Raw genomic sequence first — 22,876 nt, 5'->3', positions numbered from 1 at the left:
TTAAGAAACTGCAAATGTAATGTACATCGTTAAAGGAATATTCTAATTCTTTCAAATGTACGATAATAATTAAGAGTAATTAAAAAGACAAGGATATGGTTATTACACAAGAATAGAAAAGAGGAGTGTTTCCCACGAATTTGGCTTAATCGTAACGTGTACTGTTTAATTCTAAATAAACGGATATGACGTCACGGCAGCCATACGATCGAATCTATTCCGACCCCTACTACCTTAATACACAATACAAAATGATCAAGCAGTTTTACCAATTTTACTTACTTTTTTGTAGAGACTGTTACGTGTAATCTTCAAAACGCTTGCACTATTAAAAGAAGAACAATATTTCGAGCGCATTTGATAAAGAAATAATAATTAAGCTTCGGAAATACGCATGCACACGTTTAGTTTTACACCGTTAGAGCCACACTAAAGCCCGTTTAACGTACACCTGGCGTCAGCTGGTGCCAGCTTTAGAAACTCTCTTGTAGCGAAGTATACGAAATGTTTATCACACTGAATAGATCATCAAATGCTTAAAAATAGTTAGAAGTTTTATTCGCTTATTTAATTTAATTGTATTTAATAATTTTATAGAAAAAACAGTAATTATTTCGTGTTCGATCCGGAAAAAGGAACTCATTTGGTTTTTAGATGGCGGTGATTCGCGCTTGCGTATAGAATAGACATTTTCCAGCTAAGTTTTACGGTGCTGCAAATGCTTCTCTAGCTGCATAAGTTGGTAGCGACGTCGCCGCCATTTTGTGGTATGCGAGACACGACGATGGTGTTTCTTTCAGTGTTTTTCGGGAACTGAGAATTAGTTTCATGTTATTTTCGTGCCCGAGAAAATGACGCAGTTTCTACCGCCGAACTTGTTAGCCCTTTTCGCACCGCGGGACCCAATACCATATTTACCCCCCGTTAGCAAGCTCCCGCACGAGAAGAAGAATGGAGGCTATATTGGAGTCGGAACTTTTCTTAAATACTTCGAGGTAACTGAACCTGGATATACATTTAATTAATTCACTTATGACAGGAATTTCTTTTGTTTACGTAGCACGAAATTTGGTATTTTAAGTATGATTCATTGATCTTCCGGTTAAATACATTATAACGCCTGCACGTTAGAGTAAAGTTTATCTTCTATAGGACCCTAAAGACACACCACCACCGGTACGTGTGGAAACAAGAGAAGAACGTCTTGAACGTAGAAGAAGAGAACGTGCAGAACAAGTTGCATATAAATTAGAACAGGAAATCGCAGTATGGGATCCTGCTGGTATACCGAATGTAACTGCGGATCCTTTCAAAACTCTTTTTGTAGCACGAATTGTGAGTATTTTTTTCTTAACAAATGTTGTTAATAATTTCTTACTGTATAATTATATTTGTGTTGTTTGTTTAGAATTATGATACATCTGAATCCAAACTTAGAAGGGAATTCGAAGTATATGGACCAGTAAAAAAGGTAAGCTCGATAGTAGAAAAAAGTGACAACATGAACGTCCTTTCTTGTTTGAAATTGTTTTAACAGTGTCTCTTGCTTGTTTCAGATAGTAGTAATTCACAATACAATAAATGGGAAACCTAGGGGATATGCTTTCATTGAGTATGAGCACGAAAGAGACATGCACTGTAAGTAAGAGCTAGGAAATGTAAAATCCCTTCTTGAGAAACCTCAGTGAGTCCATAGTCTGGAAATTCATCTTACTTAGCATCACTTCCAGCTAGAATATAGTGGGGCAGGGCTATAGTTAGGCTACCCATTTTCATTGGTACTAAACCAGACGGTACGGGGGGTCCCGCCATACATCCATACAGGATTACCATTCTGTAAATGCATATATGGTAAACGATCAACTGAAAAACGAATTATTGGCTGTCTTGATTAATGCAGTTTTTATCTTGTTCTTGGTACAGCGTGGTGGCCGCTGCCGGCAACTAGTGCCGTTCACTATTCCATGCAAAATCCCTGAACCTGCCTGATATGATAGGTTTGTATGTGTGGTAAGATCCAACATACAACAAGCGTTTGTTAGCATCTACGCTTACCCTACTTATCTTGTCTGATTTTGTTAAACGTTGCGTGGTTCAAGTGCCAAGACCCCTCCGGGGCTAGCCGAATAGTGACGGCCACACTCTTAAAACTGCTGGGAGTCAGGAGTCTTTTTATGTCGGATGCGTACTTTTTTTGGGCTGGAATTTCTTTTAATTTTTAATTGAACGCGTCTGGTATAAGTTAGCATTCTACATTGAAATTGATTGGTGGGCTTTTTAGGAGAAAGGTTCAGGGACACGCTCCGCAACCAGTTAGATCTCGCGCCTGTACGTAAAAGGTAGACTCTACGAGTATCATAATCAAGCTATCAATACACACGTTCAGGAAACATTTGAACTTCTTCGAACAAAATTTAACTGCATTTTCTCTCAGTACTACATTAACAATCGTGCATCATTGAGTAATCTGATACACTTTTTCATACCTTGGTTGTAGCACCTATTTTTTTTTTTATACTGGTTATACAGTTGCGTACTCGTAGGTGAAAAAACTTGACGCAAGTGAAAGTTACGCTAAGACGTGTACCAAGTAAACATCAGGTACCGTAGAATGGGCTCTGTGTCAAAAGATATTTTCTCGTTAGGTCTAGTACCAAAATGCATGTTCCAAACTAATCGATTATTCTTTCTGAAACATCTCGTTGCTGTTTCCGTTTTTTACTAAAAGTTTTAAATTAGCTAGTCATCATCTTACTCAGAAGGTCATCGAATCATTCTTTATTCAATCAATTGTTTATATTTAAGTCCTTAAATATATCAATTTCGATATAGAATACTAATTTGCTCTGAGTAAGTAATCTTTCGTACTCTCATCTCAAATCGGTGAGTTCTTTGGAAAGCGGGCATCGAAAAGAAAGCAAAGATACATACGTCATTATAAAGAGAGAAAATTTTTCCATGAAAACCAAGTTCTCCTTGTTGAACGAGAATCAAAAACAAATTCGTTTTAACGTTACGTTAAATCTAATATACAACTAGAACACAACGTAAAGTATAAAATACACGGTACTTGCGCACGGTTTGGTCGTAAGTAAAGAAAAAAAAGCGCACCAGGTAAATGCAAAATAAACTTCTTCGGAGATTGAACATATGAAGACTGGGCACCTTCCCAATGAATATCAATACGCGCTGGCCTACTCTATGCTCGCGAGTCTCTTACAAGTTCATTTCACGATTAAACGTACTTCTAAGATTTGTGTTAACTTCCGTACGTAAGTAGCCGCGGTAGGTATTTTTGTATCTGCTATACTTTTTGAACTTTACAAACGTAGATTTAAGGTACTGAAAAATCTGTACATTTTATTACTGATTCATGCCCCGCGAATATAACGTATCTCCGTAATTTTATACGGTAAAATAATCATTACGGTGCAACATCGGATCTTCGTTTAGAAACATTGTTAGTTGATGTAATCGCAGTTCATTCGTCGCTTTGTATGCTTCATACATAAAGACGTACATCCATAGACTCTCATCAAGTACATATATACTTGTTGATCTTAAGAAGTTTGTCTCGTGACGATACGTACTGTACTATTTTGCTTTATAAAATAACGTACGTTATAATCGGTACGTGCATAATCAGGAATAATATGTGCCGATACCTTACGACCTCGATCACCTCTGGAAAATCTTAATGATTATTAGTTCCTATACTTTCATCGAGACAACGGCAAGAAACACAAATAATGTTGAAAGAAAAAAAAGGATCACACGTAGGTGACACAAATCATTCGATGCTCGATTAATTGTCTCTTTTCTGTTTTCGGTCACAAATTTTCGGATCGTTCTTGTCTATATATCTTTCATTCGTATGTGGTTTACCGAAATTTTACGTTCGGACTCGTGGAAAAAAATTTACATGACCGATCGTCTGTTCTCTTTCTAAAAGTGGTGTTTTCGTCGTCGCGAAACTCGCACTATCAAAGATCGTAGTCTTTTCAGAAAAAGAAACAATATTTTCTGCCACCTCAGATTTATTTCCTTGGGACATAGAAGTCCTATAGTCTACCAAATAGTGAGCGTAAAAACGCGAGCAAAGTGGTAATTTTCAATCGGTACTTTTAGCTGCTTATAAGCATGCGGATGGTAAGAAAATAGATGGTCGCAGAGTGTTGGTCGACGTGGAACGTGCTAGGACCGTGAAAGGATGGCTTCCGCGAAGGCTCGGTGGCGGACTGGGAGGTACGCGAAGAGGAGGGCCCGATGTGAACATTAAGCATTCTGGTCGGGAAGATAATGAGAGAGAACGAGAACGGTATCGTTTGGAACGGGAGAGGGAGAATTCTGGACGCCTTGATAGAGACCGGTAATTGAACTATTTCTATTCTTGCCGACTTTACAATTGTAATTTCTAACTGTTTATGCTCTTGCAGAGATCGCGATCGATTGGATAGAGAGCGTAGAAGGTCGCGTGATCGTAAAAGAAGAACTAGAAGCAGATCGCGCGATCGAAAACGTAGACGCAGTCGCGATCGTTTGCCTGATCCGGACATTGAAGAGATACAAAGGGATGAACGACCCCGCGATAGGAGGGATCGTGATCGTGATCGCGATCGTGACCGGGATCGTAAGAGGAGACGTTCCAGGAGTAACGATCGCGATCGTGACCGTGATCGCAAGAGGGACAAGCGCGATCGCGATCGCGAACGAAGAGACAGAAAAGATCGGGGTGATCGCCAAGACGAGGATACAAAAGAAATACGAATTAAAGAAGAGCCTTTGGACGGTACGTTTCTTATAATTTACTCTATTATATCGATATATATTTATATTTTGATACGTTTATATATATCTGATATAATATATTTACACTCGTTTGATTAATGTTTCTTATAAAAATTTTTTAGATTACCCCGATTACAGTAACACTTTTTCAACATCTGGATCATACTTCACTGCCGTCAAATATGAAGACGATAATGACCAAGAGGTGGAAGAGAAGTACAGGATTCCAGAAGGTCGTCCAGATCCCCCTCCCTACAATAATTACGACTCCGTGCAGGACTACTGATCTCAATAATATTTCTCGCCTTATAATACATTTTTTCGTTACCACATACGGTGAATTAACGCACTTGTCAATAATGTATTGTATTTCCCATTGTTGTTAGTGTAATACCGAACCGACCGTATTGAGTATCTAGTTACTCTACAGCGACCGGATACTCAGTAAGGATATTGCAAGGTAAGCTGATCTGGACTACTGGTTTGTACGCAGTTATTTCTATCGGGTTCATTAGAAATTTTATATATTTACGGTTAAACGGTGCGAAAGTAATACTTCCGGTAAATAAATTTAGACGCATTGAATATATTAGCAGAAATGCAATCGCGAATTATAATCATTGTAGCAGTCCGTATGGAAGCCTCGCAATATGGAAATTGAGATCCTTGATCATTCAAATTCTATTGCGACTACTATAATTTCAATATTCTCTAATATGTGTACATAAGTGATTATATAAGACATGCTACATAAATTTAGTTCATTCATGACTGCAACATGTATATTTATATATACAAATAAATTACTACACTTAATTTGTTTGCTACCCTGCTCTTCTCTTCCCTTCTTAGAAAATACTATTCCTCAAATTCAAATTAAGTACCTGAACTTGAAATTTAGTTTCCAAACTACTTGGATCTCGAAACCTTTCATATTTATGTTAATGTATGTATATATACGTGTACCGAACGTTGCGGTATTGAGCGAGTTATTTTTTGTCATATTTACCGGTATAATTTGTCGGCTCATTGTGCATTAACTAGACCAAATCATTCCGGTCTCGTACCTATGGATACGATATCGATAACGAGATTAAAAATAGTGGTAACTTCTAAGAAAATCAATCGCAACGCTAAAGTTACTGTATCTTAAATTATAGTGGCTCTATAATTCATTAAACTGATGACTAGGTTATCTTTCTAAATGTCATGCTACTGGAATACAATCGAATTGTAAAGGGAATGTACTAGGTACTACGTGCATCAGATCGAGAGATTCGATAAGCGCTCCTTCCTTTTTATCTTACTAGTTATAGATAACTGGAAGTTTTTTATGAACCAAGAAACATGTATACGTTTCGATACGATGAATTCTACGAAAAATAATATTGAATTGATATTTTAATAAAAAGATATTATTACAAGAAGAAAGATCATTTGACTCATGCTGTGCACGATTCAAAGTGGCGCCAGTCAAGACGCAGTTCGCCAAGAGGCAAGTAATGAGTGCGTGTTACTTACGATTTTTCATGTTCTAACAAAAATACAGGTAAATTAATTAGATTCTATTACTATACGAACATGATTTTCAACATTTTTGCAAACAATGCTTGTCTAACTTCATTTAGAGATCGTAGTTAGATGGGATATGTAATTAATTTCATAAGACTTAACCCGCTTTACTTTTCTCGTCTTCGCTTAGGCATTAATGTCTCAAGAATAATTACATTATTCGAAAATCCTTATAAAATATACATACGTGTTACCTAAAAACGTGTGCTAGTTTCAATGCTAAGTCATTGTTAAGTTAGAAGTTGAAACCTTGATTCAGTGTCTGGAAATTTAACGAAAATCTACTTTACAGAAATGGGATCATTTCTATACATACGTTGAAAACGAAGGATGACGCGAGAGATGCTGGAAGAAAAAGAAAGAAGTACGATTCGACGAAATAACGATAGAGATTGGAAAATGATGAGAAAGGCGCGAAAGGAAGAAGCGGGATGCACGACTCGGCGAGATCGATTAAAGGCGGTTGGGTTGGATAGGTGTTCGGAAACAGTGAGCACCGGTGAGTAGAATCTCCTTATCCTATTTGGGCGCGATGTCGCAGCCCGATGCCGCCATTAAGCGCTCGTTCCCCGGAAATTACAATTCCCTTGCAATAACTTTGAATTGCTTCTGATTCAACTGTCGTTCGTCTGTCTGAAATTCAATCTGGCAAATTGTGCCTCGCTCGCGATACTATTTTGTGCGATCAGACCTACATACACCTCGCTTCTCTCGATATTTATTCAAGTATCAATATTTGTTGACAATATTTGTAAATCACAATTGTTGCCATACACCCGTTCTAAATCCGGCGTGAAATTTTTGGTAAATCAATACGCTTTCTAGTTATATCATCTTGTTTTCTTTAAAATGAACGTTGATGATCGTTAGTTTGATTAAATTAAGGGAATATTCCTTGCGGCTTGGTAAATTGAAAAACCGCAGCCGTAAGTAACTTAACAAGTGGCTTGCCTCGTTTCCCAACTCAGTACCTCTTATCCTCTGCCGTAGAGTGCTTAATTATTAGCGGTTCCGAGTTTGGATCAGTTTCCTGACGTCGGGGATAACATTCCTGCCGAATGCCACTTTTCCACCGATCCGCTGTCGTATTAATAATTCCGTCATAGACGTTTTCGCAAATGTTTGCTTAATTGAAACAAGAAAAGTTTCGAATTACATTTTCGAAGTGCAGAAAGAAATTTAAATTTTAATTCCGGTTCCTCGAAAAGCGGAGATGCAAATTTAAATTTAGAATTTCACGTCCGGTTACTGCAACTACGTTCGCGAGTAACTAGGAAAGTTGGGAAATCAAATTTGTCGTATGCATTCGTGTACATTATTTGCTCGACTGAAGGCGTTACAAAATGTTTTTGACGTAATCATGTCGAGCGGAAAGTTCGTGATTCTTTGACGGTGGCCGGTTGGTCCTTTGCAATCCATTAAATTCCATTAATTTTTCCGTCCCTTTGAGACCGGGAAGCAAAAGCACTGCCTTAGGTGCATCGTATTCGGTCCTCGTATTCGTGGCCTCTGATCCAACATACCGAACCTCTGTCTCCTGCGGAAATTCCATTTCATGCAAGTTTAACGTCGGTTCGATCTTGGAGAATCGCGGCTTTTCCCTTGTATCGAGCTGCCCGGACGAAAGTCGTCTTCCGATTAATCTCTCTAAACGGGATTACTTAGCGAAGATAAAGTATCCTCTCGTGAGAGATACTTCCTTTGTGAATCTTTCTTTCCTCGATTTCGTTTCCGACACTGCATAAAGTTATGACGTTCACGATGCTGTTCGACGGAAGGAGTTTTCTTTTATGAAAGCGTTGGCTTTGGAAATTCAAGACCTCTGCATTAGAACGAAGGGAGGAGAACTTTCTTCCCTTCTTCCGTCTGCAAAGTACCAGGAGATTACTAACGGATAAACGCAGTGAGTTTCGCACACGAATGACCGAGAGTATCGGTGCTCCAGTCGCATCTTTGTCTGCGGGAAGATTAATTATCCACATTTACGATCGATTTACGAGCGCTCGAGTATTGTTACGGGCGAGACGAGAATCGAAGTAGAAACGCGATAAAAACTGCGATCGGCGGATGGGAAAACAATGTTACAAGCGCAAGGAAATGCAGCGAGAAAGTTGTGCCCTGTCCATTGAAAGTGCCTCTGTTTTAGAAGTAATTAAAAGCAATCTAGCAATCTAGCAATTGCTTTCATCTGTTCGCGAATGGTGTGACGAACGAACACGTACCCGAGATGTTCTCTGCCGGAATGATCGTTCTAAAAGGTGTAGGTAGCGTGACGGTGAGGTTCCCGTTGAAAAGAACGAGAAGATGAAATTAACGAAGAGGTAAGGAACACTTATACGGAGGTAACGCGCCGTGAGCATCGCGCAGAGAAGGGGATGGGACCGGCGGTAGCGGGGAATAACAATGACCAGCGCGGGAGGAAAGGAAAGGCGGAAAATAGCGGAAGGAGGCGGCGAAGAAAATGGGTGCACGCGACGGGGAACAGGTAAAGAGAAATTCCAATGAGAGAGGTCTCGGGGTGTCAGAGCTAGGCATGGTATGGTGGTCAGGTTTTCGGCGGTGGAGAGGGAAGAGAGCGCGGCACGGCGCGGCACGGCGCAGGTGTGCGCCGGTAGCTCGGCATGGTATGCCGCACGCCTTAGATGCGCGTGTGCACCGAAAGAATGACATTGTGTGGGTGCGCCTGTGCGGCACACAGGTACACGAAACCCTCCACAGTCTGATCGGCAGAGGGAACGTCGCTAACACTGAAAGAGGGAAAGAGTTGGAACTGAGTATCGCGGGTTGAGAGAAGGAGAGATTGGTGTACAGTAGTTTGGGCCGTGTGGGCCGGGGGCGTCGAGGCGAGTAAAGGGGATGAAACGCGGGCAGGTAGGCAGAGGACAGGCAAGTAGGCAAAGAGACAGGTATAGGGCAGGTAGGTAGGCATGCATGCATGCAGGCAGGCAGGTAGACAGGGAAGCAGGCAGGCCGGCAGGCAGGCAAGCAGCGATGCAGGCAGCGAGCCAGATGGCGAGGGTAGGAAGCAAGGTGGGCGGTCGAAGGGGTAGTAACGGATAGTAAGGGGAGTCGGGGGTATTCGGAAGGGGATGCCGGAGGTGGCGGCGTACAGGGGGCGGCAGGCTGGTGCGTCAGAGCCTGCAGTGAGCCCGGCAGTGAGGCGAAACGTTGGGCTCCGCGCGGGAGTCTCGTGGCCGCCCGCCTTTTCTTTTAAGTCGGGGTGCCTTTTTCCTTACACCCACCCCCCGCCCCTCTTTTCGTCGCCCTTACGGTTCTACGGGCCCGTCGTCGCTCTCTTTTCAAGGCACGAGGATACACCTCGCCGAAAGATTTCGTCGTCGCGATTCGCTTCGCGCACGGTGATATCTTCGACACACGGTTCGTTCATCTCTTTTTCTTTATTTCTTTCGCCGCTTCTTTCCCTCTTTGGCTTGCTTCCGCTCGTTCCGGTTAACTGTGTACACGGGAGCCGGCTCGTGGTATGCGATTCGCAGGATGATCAGACCGCACGGATACGCACAGAAGGGGAGATATCCCAGGAAAGGGAAACGGGGAGACGGAAACGTAGAGAAGGGGTTAGCGATTCTTGAGACAGGACTGTGCTTGCGGGGATACCGTGGACGCGGGTTCGCTGCGGTGAATCGTAGCAGGAGCACCGGTGCGTGACCTCCGGCTCTGGCCACATGACACCGTGTCCGGGTGCGTGCACAGGATCCTGCCACCTTTTCTCCGCCAGGAAGAGAGGACATCGTAGTGCTGTTCCTTTGCTAATCGCTGATTTACCCTGGTGACTGTTCGTGGTAGCAAACGTTCCCGACATAGCAATTCGCGTTTGGTGTTTGTTCGATGACCGAAACGGACAGAGACAGGGGGTGCAACGTGATTCGGCACCGCGTCACCAATGTCAATGCTAGCGGTTCTCGAAAGACGGTCACGGTGAAATCGCTCGTATATTTACGTCCGTGTGTCGCACTTGGCTCAGCGAACGCGGGTCGAGAGGGAGAGAGATAACAAGGAGGAAAACAAGGAGCGCAAGGAAGCAGTTGGATGGGCGGGGAACAGTGGGATCTCGTTTAGTCGTGTCCGCGGAATCGTCGGGATCGAAGGCCCGGATCGGATCGGATCGTGGGAGGATCGAAACGGTTCGATTTCTCGAAAGGAGAGGTAGCCGCATGTGCTTGTCTTTGCCTGCGACCTCTCTCACGCACCGCCAATGCGGCTGAGATCGCGCGATCTCATTGGCTGCAATCGTGCCGTGGTGTCGGCGATGGGTACGTCCAAGTTCGATGCTCGTGTTTGACCGAGGGGTACGCGTGCGATTTCCTTCCGTTCACGAGTTATCGTTGCCTTTCTCGTTCTCCTTCCCCTCGCTCGGACTTCTTACTTTTTAGCCCTCGCTTCGTTCGTTTCTAAATCTTCGCCGGCCGCTGCTTCTTCTCCTCCCTCGACATTCTCCTGCGAGTTTAACGTCTTCTCTGCTTTTGTCCCAAAGTATTCTCGACGAGTTCCACCGCGAACGATTACAATATTCTTTTATTCGTCCTGTTCGATGTTGCGTGTGATAACGCGTATGAGAGTGATTTCTCTGTAGGAATTATTCCTCCGATAGTGATCGAGTGCTCGGAGCAAAGGGACACGATTCTCTGTGAACGTTTCAAGACAAATTGGACATCGTTATTCGTGAAGTTATCTCGCTCTGCGTCGAACTAACGTTGAGTATCGTCGACCTGTCGACTGTGAAACTCTGTTTCGTTCTTAGAAATCGCAAACCTTCGACGCGGCTGTTCTCTCTCCAGTGCAAGGTTCCCTTTGAGATCAGTGAATTTTTTTGCTACGTGAACTTTTCAACGGATTACGAGCGAGCGAAACTGTCTCGTGTGAGGAAATAACGGGGCAAGGCAAAGCAAGGTGTAATCAAGGTCGTTGATTCCAGGCTTTCTACATGCGAGCGGTTCTTTTCGGGGCACTACCGGCAAGTTTTTCGAGCCACGCGAACCGATGGTTCTCCTCCGACAATTTCCACGCGACCCACGATTCCATGCTTATACACGTGTATATCCCTCTTTCGCAATCGATACACCGCGATGGCTATTTACCAAGCGTTAAACCGCGTCGTGTATCATTTATGTCTACGGCGCAGTCGTTTACTTTTTCGCCCCGACGTCGTTTCCGTATATTTTATCCATCCAAAAAGTACGAGACCGTGAACGAAACGGGCAATCATGAGGCAAAATGAAATTCTTATAGAATCTTTACTATCCACGACCAATAACGTTGGCCAAGGTTCCATACGTGTATACGTATATCATATACTTTTATGGTTGCTTCCTCATTGCTGCACACCTTATTTAGTTACCCTTAAAAAAGCCAGTTCTGTAACCGGCCTCTCTTCTTTATATTGATACGGTGAAGTAAGTAAAGTGAAGTTAATAGCGAGTTTAATCGTGCTTATTTAGAAGCTTTCGACGAGCAAAACCATAAGAGTGCAACCTATAAAACAGCCTTCACTTGGCTTTCCTCTGCTCAACCAAATGGTCTTAATTCATTAATTTGCTCTGTTTGCTGTTAAAAGACCGGGTATTAATTAAATTCATCACTTTTTATTAACTCCAGGCAATCAGAGATTCGATTCGTATCGGTTGTTGCGAGAGATTTCATTGGGACCAATTAAAATTTTATACGAAGTCGTTTTCAACTGACACGTGATAAGGTTTTTCATTTAGCATCTCTCCTACGCGGTCTTTCTACATTTCTCTCTCTCTTTTTTCGCCTGTAGACAACGTTAGAATTCGACCTGTAGCGTCCCTGTCAGCGATGCCAAACCACGTTCCCTCGTAAAGGCAAGAATTACTCGCCGTATAAACTGTTGGTAGATTCAGTTTCCCGAAGAGATTGTTAGCTCAATTCCACTAACTATAAAAACAGAGTTTTACGGTCGTCATTTACGCATGCGGGTTGATTTACTTCGTATCAGTGACTTTGGGGTCCGAGGTCCGCATTAGTCAGTTTCGCTTTCGCGCCGGCCGCGTAAACATCCTCGCGGTCATTGCTTGTGCACACCGTCGTGTGGTGACCGGCCACCCGCTGGTTCTTTTCGGTCTCTGGTTCGACCATAAACGGCTTCTCTCTCCTTTCTTACAACCGCGAGTCCAAGGAACATCCGCGCGTGTTCGCGGATACACGAAGTACAACAGAATAGCGCAGATCGAACGTAGTTCGCGAGATAGGGTGCGTAAAAACGGGACGTCCGGACGTAGAACGTCGATTATTCGATCATCGTTCAAAGGGGAAATTGTGCTAAAAATTGACTGTCGAACATATGTCGTGTTTGAATTACGCATCACTTTGTGTACGAATCCTTCGAACTCGCCCCTACTTGTTGTCTCCTCCGATTCTCCAAGGGCGAACGTTCGTGACACTGTCTATCGGGACGGATCTTTTAATTAGTTCGGATAATCGACGTTCGGTTATCATTATGACGAATTTCGCAGATGGCAGTGGACCGGGCGTGACGGGGAAGGGACGACGTCACAGTTAATCGGCATTAAATTTGCGCGGAAATGTCGATCGGGGTCGAGAGGCGGAGGAAGGTCGAAATCGAGCTCGTGCGTGGCTACGTGCCTTCATCGTGGGGAACAACGACCGTGCGCTGCTGGCTTCAAGCCAACGCGAGCCTAGTTAAAGGGTGAACGTGATAACCAGGTGGAAAAGTGGGGGTGGTGGACCGGTGAGGAAGGAAGGAAGGCATAAAGGAAGGAAGGAAACTCGCGTGGTGACGAAGAAGACGTTCAAATTATACCCTCGTGTTGTTTGTTTTGTTTATTATTTTTTTCCTTTCGTTCACGTTCTTGTGCGTGCGGTGACAAGATGCGCTCGCGACGCCGCGACGGTGGCTGAACGACGGAGAAGCCGAGTGGCTCGTACAACAGCCCCTCGATTCCACCAGCCAACTCTTCTTTTCCATTTCGTCTCGCCCCGGCCACGAAAAAAGTGCACCGCGGAGTGCTCTTCCTCGCTTCCTCGCTTATCTCCTCGGTCGCTCCGATCTGCCACGCGAAACAGGTGAGAACAACCCTCTCTTAGACTCTTCAGTTCTTTTTTTTTTATCTTCAATGTGAAAAGACTAAATAATAAGCTCTCGCGAGTTGGTCATATTTTCTCTTCTACGATAAAACTTTAACATTTATTTATATTATGGATCATGGCGTTAGGCGAATGGGAAATTTAAGTGGGAAGTATGGTTGTCGTATCGGTTATTGTTAGAACTAAAAAAATATTGTTTCACATCCTTTGTTTCATTATCTGAAGTATGATAAGCACGGTGTATTTCTAAGTAAGAAAATACACAGAGGAGAAAGAGAATTCCCGTTGCGCATGAAAACATTCCGTCGTTGGGTACGTCGAAACGTGGAAGACCTCGCGAGGTCTTCGTTTATTTCCTCTCTTCTTTCTTTCGTTCTTCTCTTCGGTGCCGCGCCGTCTCTGCAAAGTTACGCTGTTCCTTTAATAGGTCGCTGGTGAAACGACGTCCGCGTCTCGGCGATCGTTCCTCGAGGAACACCGCGGACTTCGAAAATAGCGTGCAGTCCTGCTACAAACTACGCCAAGGGTAAAGTTTCGCCGCGGGTATCCGAAGCAACGCGAGTCGCGTGTTCCGCCAGAAAAATATATCGTCTTTCGAGTTATCGGAGAGAGGAAAACTCGGCATCTGGCAGGTACGCGGAAGTTCTACGGCGAAAGTTCGCGTGTGCGGGTCGCGATGTAAAATCATTTTACTCTCTCGACCCGGGCTGAACTCGCTCGAACGCGGTACGCCTTATCACTGAATGAAACGTTACAGATCTCGCGGCCCGATGGCGAATTCCGCAATTTGAATTCTTTAGTTGCGATTTTTCTTATTTTATAGGCTTTAATGAAAAGAGTGAGGTTTGAGTTACGATCTTGCTTGATTAAATCTTTCTCGCCATCGAAAGTAGCAGCGGCCGGTACGGCGATGGCTCGTAAACTCGGTGCGTCGCGTTCCCCGCACTGCACTGGCTGAATTACGACTACGAGAAATTACATTAATTCTCGGGAGAAACGAATTGATTTTGCTGGAGAACTCGGTTAGTTTACGTCGCGAGACAATTGCCTGTTCCCGCGTAGCCGTCGCGTTTAATCGCGCCGATTTAACGAGGGTGGATACGAGGTTTAATCGAGCTAGCACTATTCTGAAACGAGCTGATTACCTCGGTCGTACGGAACCTTTAGCGTTTCCTTGGTTAATCTGGTACGTCGTGGGCGTCACACCGTCAGGTCTATGGATATAAAACACTCAATTGTTGACGAGTTAAAGGCCCCTAGCGTTTATGATCATAGAGCGGTTCTGGGATAGAACGTAAACTTGTGTCTTTCTTCGAAAAGTTTGGCAAAAGTAATTTGTGCCACGGTCGCCCGATGTTTTTGTCCCGGTAGACAAATAGGATGGCAAGGACGAAAGAAATAACCAACAGAGTTCCACTTATCTTTAGCCGAAACCGAAGTTATTATTGTACGAATTGCCAGATATTTTTAAAAGCGATCAATAGCTGACATTTCGCAGCGATGCCTGGTGAATCGTCCGAAACACGCTCACGCTTAATTTCATATGCGTCTCTCGCTGAAAGTTGTTTGCTCGACTTGTTTCAAGGTTCTATGTATTAGTAAAATAACGAGTTTACTACTGACGAAACGTGCGAATTATCTAACGTTGTTGTTGTTCGGAGAACAAATGTTTCCTGCCGTCTTCATCGCATGAAAATAATTAGCGTTCATTATGGTATCTGTACCACTTGAGAGTATCTCGTTTACAAAGAGGCGCCTCGTTCAGTGAGGAACTTTTAGAGATGCTCCTTCGAAAAGGCCAATAGCTTCTTTGTATCCGGCAGCTCCGTTTCGTAACGAGCGACCCTAGGTAAATAAGTGTAGCCACCCTTGCCTGTAGTCTCGAACTCGAGCTTGTCAGAGCTTATTGTTCAAGGCTTAAGGTCTTGCGCCTCGTTTTTCGTATCTACTTAGGAGATCATATCACCGTGAACAATTTTCATGAGAAACACTACGTCTTTTTTCATTGACAAAGGTGTTCCAGTTTATACCTTTTTTGTTGTCTCTCGCGTCATTGTTCTATTTTCATGCGTCTTGTACGGATCGCAAACCAATTTGTGTGTCGACTCGAAACTTAGTCACGACAGTCGGCTGTGGAATTTAATTGTCAGCCGTTCTAAAGCTTGACAGGCCTCGGTTGAACGATTTGGTGAAACGGTTAAACGAAGTTCGAAAGTCCCTGGTATTTCGGTGCACCCGCAGCTACATACGTACGCACGTTCATCCAGAGATTGCGATGTGACTCTATAACCGGAAGTGGAACCCAACGCAGTTTCGAACTTCGTCTGTTCTCTCCGAAAGCAAGTTGTTCTAAAGGGGATGGAACCTTTTGTGTTCGCAGGCAAAGACCATCGCGGAGAGGGCGAGAAAAACGTGAGGCGACACGGAGTCACGAAAAACCGTACGACTCTCGAAGGCGGAGAGGTGGAAGAGAGGAGAAAGGAACAAACCGAAGCCGAGAGCCAGCAAGTGGAAGAAGAGAAGAAAAGGAACAGAGGAACGCGGAAGGGAAACGAGGAGGAAAATCATTCGGAATTGAGTGAACGACCGATAGAAAGAGGTTGCGGGGCCGAAAAAGCCTTGTGAAGAAACTAAGGATTAGATGGTGGAGGTGCTCGAGAGGCGGGCTAGGGAGCCTACGGGGCCGATCAAGGCACCTCGCACCTACCCAGGGCCAGGTAGCCCTGTCAATCACGCTCACCGCACCAGGGTGTTGCACTCGCGAGCGGTCGCATGGCTGCGTCTCTCTCCGGTTCTTCTCGACGATGATCTCTTAATTGGGAAGCTGCTCCTTCTTTTGACCGAATCAAACTTGCTGCTGCCGGTCGAGGGTATCGAGGCGGAGGACATTGCGAAGAATCAGTTGTTCGGTTCGGGAAGGTTGGAGAACGCGGTTCTGGTGAACGGGACCACGGACGGAGCCGATCGTAAACGGAATCGGCACGCTCGAGAACGCGGCGGTCGCGAGCGCGTCGAAGCGAGCAGAGTTAATTGCGAAGGGGATCGGTCACGGTTTGAGAAGGAGCGCGTCACGAACACGAAGACGAGTGGTGCGGGAGATAAAAAGTGGTGCCGGGATAAAGTGGTGCTGCAGAAGCGGGGAGTGGTTCCGGCGAGGCTAGAGTTTTGGTTGGAGCCCGGGCAGGGCTCCCTTCGAAAGAGCGAGACTGGCGAGCGCAATGTGGCAAAGCGGCGGCATGGGCGCCCATGCGGCCAACAATCCATGGATGAAATTAATGGGCATTGTCCACAAGGAGAGGAGGCATCACGACACGGGTGCCGCCGCTTCCGGTGTTCAGGGCTCTGGGGCTGCTGGCAGCAACGAACGGGTGCTCAATCAGTGAGTCATACTACTTACGTTTCTTATTATTATTCTATTTTGCATTCCACTAGTCTACCGTATAAATAAGTTCCGGCCATGTTTTCTCAAAGACAGTTTTAATAATACAAAATAAAAATATATACCGACTAATATTTTATAATAATACTATATCTGTTCATCATTTATATTACTTATCGTACTTTTTTTAAAAGACGATAAGTTAACTGCTTAAATAAGAAGATAAGACTAACAGGACACGCAGATTTAATTATGTAATTTTTTACACCGCGGGAACCTATTTATACGTTCAACCGTAGATATTTTAGAGAAACTTTTTAGCGCGTTCAACTCTCGCGCCACAAATCCGTTTACTTTGTGGAATGAATGAAATGGTCTTATGACAAACCGAGGTAGTTTGTATTCAGTAAGAATAGAGCTTAATTCTTGGAGCGGAGAATACCGTTCAAATGCAATGGATTTATTAGTTCAACCACGATTTTCGTCAAAACGATTTTTAAGAATAGCTGCAACCTTTCAAGTGGGTTTTCCGTAAAAGTTAATCGTTCTTAAAAGTACACGTTACGTGACTTCGTTTTACTAAAATTTAACATTAGTCTTGAGTTAACATTGGCCTCAAGAAAAACTTAATTTACATTCCCGTTACGTGGAAAAACTCCGGCAATGTTTTTTTAGTCAGCGGATTATGTAGATGTTAAAACGTTATCTGACAGTTATAAAATTGAATTTAAAAACACGAGAGTTAGTAATATTTGGCTGTTTTTACAGCCATGAAACGAGGGATCAGCCTGTTAGGTGTTCCGTTTAAACGTTATCATAATAGGGACGCGTTTGTCATTTTAATCGCGTTTTTTCCATTCGCTCGCCCGGGCGTTTTCATCAACTCTCACGGGGCGTCCGTGTAACGCGATAAATTACAACGCAATTACAGTATCAGGGTCTCCGACGAGATCACGGTTTTCTACCTGTCAGCCTATATACATACGTCGTCGGCGCGTTTGTCGATACGACCGCGTAACGTTCCATTTATGTAGAGCACAGCTTGAAGCTTGCAAGGCGTCTCTCAACTTTGCTCAGTTGCCTACTGTACACTGCATCATCTCGAGTTTAAGGCTACGTGCTGCCTGAAATGTCGTACAGCGATAAATACGACCGATCATCACGAGATAAACAGAGAAATAATACATTCACAGAATATTTCAATCGTTCAATCAATGCGTAATCAATATGAAATAAGAGATTTAATATTGTGGTAATTTGTTTGTGTCGTATTGGTTAAATTTGTCGTTAAACCACAATTCAATTAGGACGTAACATAAATCGCTGTCTCTCGGCGTTTCAACGCACGTGGAGCGTTTGATATCGATTGCTCGTACGACGGTTGCATGTAATCCGGTGAAAGTGGTTCAGCCACGTAAAATCGAGCCGGTCGAATCTATACATATAATAAAAAAAAAGCACTCGAGGATGAAGCATTGTTTTCGCGTTTACGAGCAGGTTCTCTGCGCTTAGCCACCTTATCGGAAGTGGCTGTGCAACCGAGTCGATTGCACGGAAATATTTCTCGTGGTCGGGGACAGATTAAAGAAGAGGGGGTGCCGGAAGACATTGCCGATATCGGAAGCGACTCCGAACAAAGCTGATAACCGTGTACAATGGCTTTGGCTTTATTTGCCCGAGCGAGAAAACTTCTCCAGGATCTTTTGATGGTCTCGCGTCCATGGAATTCCTGTTCGCTCACACCGTTTCGCCCCCACTCGTCTCCCTCTCGTCCGCGTATCCGTACCATTGGCATTGTCGAATCTGAAAACTCTGCGGAGAAGCATCGGCCTCTTTGTTTCCCTTTCGCCTCATTTTCAACAGCTCCGCGTCGACGAGTTGCCGTGTGTTTTTCTCCGGCACCGTTCTAACAATGCTTCGTCGCTCGCTTGCCTCCACCACTTTCGCAACCGTCGCCGCATATAAATCCGGGGTTGTACAGTACCGTTCATAAATCTCCAGTTAGATAGAAAACTGCAGGTTCCAGACGTTTTCTTCGTGTAACAATAATTCATTAGAGAAGTAACAGTCACTGTGATGTATTTTTTCGGTTCAAGTAATCATTTATATAATTGCTGATTTCAAGTCTTTTCGGACGTCTCGGAATTTATTATTTGTTCAAATGTTAAAACCTGAAATATATTTATGAATAGTAATGTACGCCCTGGCCCTATTCGCGAGTGTTGCCACGATTAAAAAACGTATTTGCTCTTTCACATTTCTCCAGTCTCTCGAAAGGTTTTGGCTGTGACCAGAGCAAACAAGAGGAAGCAAAAGATAGCGTAGGCGGTGGTGGGATGCGGACATCGCTCCTCCCGTCATTGACAATGCTTCTCCCTTTTCCCATTCAGCGAGGCCTACTTGTTCTTTGATACATAAATACTTACGCTTTGAATTTCGAACCTCTTATTCGAAACGCGAGCGAATTCAATCGTCCGAGACGTTTATAGCAGCCGAGGTCGCCTTAAACGTCGTCGTTTAGCCAAAAATTTCGCTCACGTTTCCTCTACGATCCATTTCCTTTTGGACGGAGCACCCCATTATTTGCGTCCGACCTCTCTTCATACGCTCGCTAATATACTAACAAGAAATAATAGGTTCAACCCTCCAATTTTCAGACCTAGAATCGCGACGCAGACAGGTTTATTAATTTCCATCTTTGCCAAGGTAAAGAAATTTATCTGAACAATTATTCGCAACGTGGCAGCCAATTTAAAACGGTTCGGTTTCAGTTTCCGCGATGCAGAAGTCTTAGCTATTTTTGTGCAGCACCTCGTAACGACCCCTGGCGTAAACTCATTAAGAGCCGGGGAACTGTTAAAGAATAACTTATTCTCTTTTTTCGAATTTTCGCTGAACTCGAGCCGCGTTCCGTATGCAAATGTAACTCAGACATCTAATTCCTGATATCACGTTTAATGGTTAAGCAGCTCCTTTCTTTACTGTGCACTTCGCTCCAAAAACCGCTTATTTTGTTCAGTTCTTCTGCTGCCTTTAACTCCGTGACCCAATTGCTACAAAATTAACGTAAATTCTTGCGAAGCTAATACGTATTACGCCACGGCAAATGAAGAGACGCATTTTCTACTCATTGACGTTTAATTAAGAACTGAGGGTTCGTATAATCTCGCTCGGTAAGAAGAGCAGACAATATCGTTTTAAGAAAGAAACGAGCATCATTCCGGAAGTTCCGCGTCGAATTGCCGTCACCCCGGAGTCGTAACCCCGGAGCGCTGCCTTGGTCCTGATCCGTGACTCTTCCCAGTTCCGTATGACTTCCCGTTCCCTCGTATCACGAGTCGTTAGCTGGCTGAGGCGACTGTGGTCAATTCTCTGTCCCTCCCGCTGAATATATTCGTACGAGCACGAAATTGCAGCCCCTGTCGATCGATCGGTCCCTACATGAGAATTCTTAAAACTCGATCCATCCTGACTGACTTCGTTAGAGGATATCTTCCTTGTTGAATAATTTAACTAGCGCTGGTAACAGTAATTGCTGCAAAATCACGTTCGAATCTAAGAATGAATAATGATGACCTAATTCTGGTATTAATCGACGAAGGTGATACGATTATTATCGGATTAGAAACGTAGGAGTTGTTTTTTGCAGCTCCGATTGTTATTTCGGTCCGTTTATTAATTATGAACGCGATGCGATGCGCCTCATCGGAATTCGATATCGACTGGCCAATTTTGTTTACAAAAGTATCTCTATACACGTCCTGCACACGCGTTCGAACGCGCGGGCACTGCGAGGTAAGCAATTCCATTTTATAACGATGCAACGCAAATACTTGCTGCCCTGGGTATATAATTCCACTCGGTCGAATTATATACCGTCCACTTCCTATTTACCGTGTGTCGACATTGGACAGGATCCACCGGAAATAATTATTGTGTCGCGAGCCAATGTACGCGCGTCCGCGTGTAATGCCTGTCTGTGTATGTATACGCAAATCCATTGTGTTGGTGTACAATTCTGAATCCGCGGAGTCCTCGAAATTGCGAAGCGAGATGTATATCGGCCAGGAGAACGCATTAAGCCGCTTTAAATCTTGGGATATCGACGCGAGGCTCGAGGATAAACTGCTTCGAAAGTTGGACTCTTTTCCATAGATAGCTCGCCGGCACAGATGCATTGAAATCAGGGTAAATCGTGTCGCTAGGTTCGGTTATCGTTGAAGAAAATTTCGTGGTCCAATGGTTTGCGCGAACGAGAGTCTGTTTCGATTTTACCGCCTGACGTTCGTGACATACAAACGCCGCGAGGGAACCTTTCGTTTCTATTAATTATGCGCCTCCGCGGTTACTAATTACTCGGTATTGACGCGCGACGATTCAGGCGGCGAATCGTCGTCTTTTAATGATATCGCACTTGCGCTGAAATCGTTCAAGTAGCGTAAGATTCGCGAGATGATTGGGTGAGAGGCGAGCGAGACGAGTAAATTATTGTAGACTTTCATTCAGATTCAAATTTCCGTGAATGCGTTTTGAAAAAAAGAATGGAAGACGCGTTCGAATTACCTCACGACAGTACTTAGTTTCGCATTATGAGAGCGACTCGAGTTCGAATCGAATTTGGATTTTAATCCTGTTATCTCGCAAGACGAAACTTTCCTTCTACAGACCTTTTTTCCGGGGGATCTTCGTCCACCGCAGTTTAATTATGAATCATCTTAGGAAGTTGGGACATTTATCTTAATTAAAGTCGAATTATTCATCTTTATGTATTGTGTGGAGGGAAGATGAAGGAAAATTGCGAATTTTCCTTTTCTCGACAGAGAATTAGATTTCCGATAGGATAAACGGGCAAAGGACCAAAGGAGAACAAATGTCAAGTGTTCCTAGCGAAAATCGTTCATCCGTGTAACAACACAATCCTTTTTACCATGAAATCAAATTTGTACCGTTCAAAAAGACAATGGGCTACCGGTACGCGTGTTATCTTACGCGAATAAAAAGGGGTCAGTTAATTTTGTCGTTGGCCACTACGCGACATGAAAACTTACCTAGTCATTTCGGTACTGTGCAAAGCAAAAACAAATTGTGTGCTCACGAGAGACGTGTTTCAAGTGTCAGGACCCTAAACACAGAAATGAAATACTGAAAAAGGATTTTACAAACCCTTTACACTTAAGACTCGTTTCGACACTTTAATCCAAATAGAATTTTTTTATGAAAAATTCGTAATTATGGTTTCTATTTATTTATTTAGTAGTTTAGTATTTATTTATTTATTTATTTAGTAGATTTATAACTACTGGATGTTACTGTTATATCAGTAAATAACTGTTTATATCATTGTACATGTAGGCAGTAGATACCAGATAATTTATTGCGGTGTAATTTACAGAGAGTAATTCGAATACAATATTTACGGATTAAAGTCGACGATAGGGGTGGTCGATCGTTGAGGGGTACATTGTCATTGAGGGTTATCGACGATGCGGCTCGTCTTCGCAACTTGCACCTACTACTACCACGAGTATATATCTACCTTAATTAATCTCGGCCTCGTGGCAAGTTACACAACCGTTCAAATATTTTAACAAACGTCAGAATTTTACGAAAACGATTTTTCTTCAAATTTATGATAAATCATAATTGAAGTATGCTTTGTTTTGTTCAGTGTTCGTATACTTGACAGGAATATCTTTATAAAAATATGAATTCGTTTAATTATTTTTAATGTAATAATAAAAATATATGTAAGAGACAAGTGTGATTCCACTTGTATCATTACTATTCTAACAGAGTTTAATTACAATGGCGAAATTGTTTCTAATTAAACGGAATTCGTAGTTAACTAAGTTTTCCTGCTAACTTATTTAACGATTAATTCCGGGATGGAGATTCGCGGGATGCGTCGAGATTTTCGCCCGAAGCCGTGGAACGATTTTGGTAATTCGGCTCTGGATGAAGTCTCGATTTAATATGAGCTGCGGGCGAGCGAGTCCGAAAATTTACAGAGTGCACCAGCGACTAGAAACATGTTGACAGTGAAGGAACTAATGG

The 22,876-nt window shown here is 43.5% G+C and overlaps 2 protein-coding genes across 15 annotated transcripts in view; both read left to right on the top strand.

Annotated features, from left to right (window-relative positions):
* The first annotated feature begins 748 nt into the window (after positions 1–748).
* Positions 749–5,604, top strand: snRNP-U1-70K (small ribonucleoprotein particle U1 subunit 70K). Its single transcript, XM_018026031.2, is given in 9 exon segments — positions 749–995; positions 1,153–1,335; positions 1,409–1,471; positions 1,557–1,638; positions 1,924–1,968; positions 1,971–1,997; positions 4,129–4,369; positions 4,437–4,789; positions 4,911–5,604. Coding segments are annotated over 9 exon segments (1,302 nt in total). The 5' UTR covers positions 749–851; the 3' UTR covers positions 5,075–5,604.
* A 1,167-nt stretch (positions 5,605–6,771) lies between these two features.
* shaker (potassium voltage-gated channel protein Shaker) overlaps positions 6,772–22,876 on the top strand; it is a 154,958-nt gene continuing 138,853 nt past the window's right edge. For 2 of the 14 annotated variants that reach the window (XM_026814213.1, XM_026814211.1), the window contains exons 1-2: positions 9,749–13,422; positions 15,824–16,822. In XM_026814213.1, coding sequence (XP_026670014.1) covers positions 16,662–16,822 — 161 coding nt within the window. In that variant the 5' untranslated portion in view covers positions 9,749–13,422; positions 15,824–16,661. The other 12 variants (XR_003389293.1, XM_026814214.1, XM_018025937.2 and 9 more) reach the window with 11 other exon arrangements.

This window comes from Ceratina calcarata, unplaced genomic scaffold, assembly GCF_001652005.2.
Source record: "Ceratina calcarata isolate Rehan_Ccalc_2016 unplaced genomic scaffold, ASM165200v1 scaffold369.2, whole genome shotgun sequence".
NCBI classification, from domain to species: Eukaryota; Metazoa; Arthropoda; class Insecta; order Hymenoptera; family Apidae; genus Ceratina; species Ceratina calcarata.
This window is presented reverse-complemented; position numbering and strand designations above follow the sequence as displayed.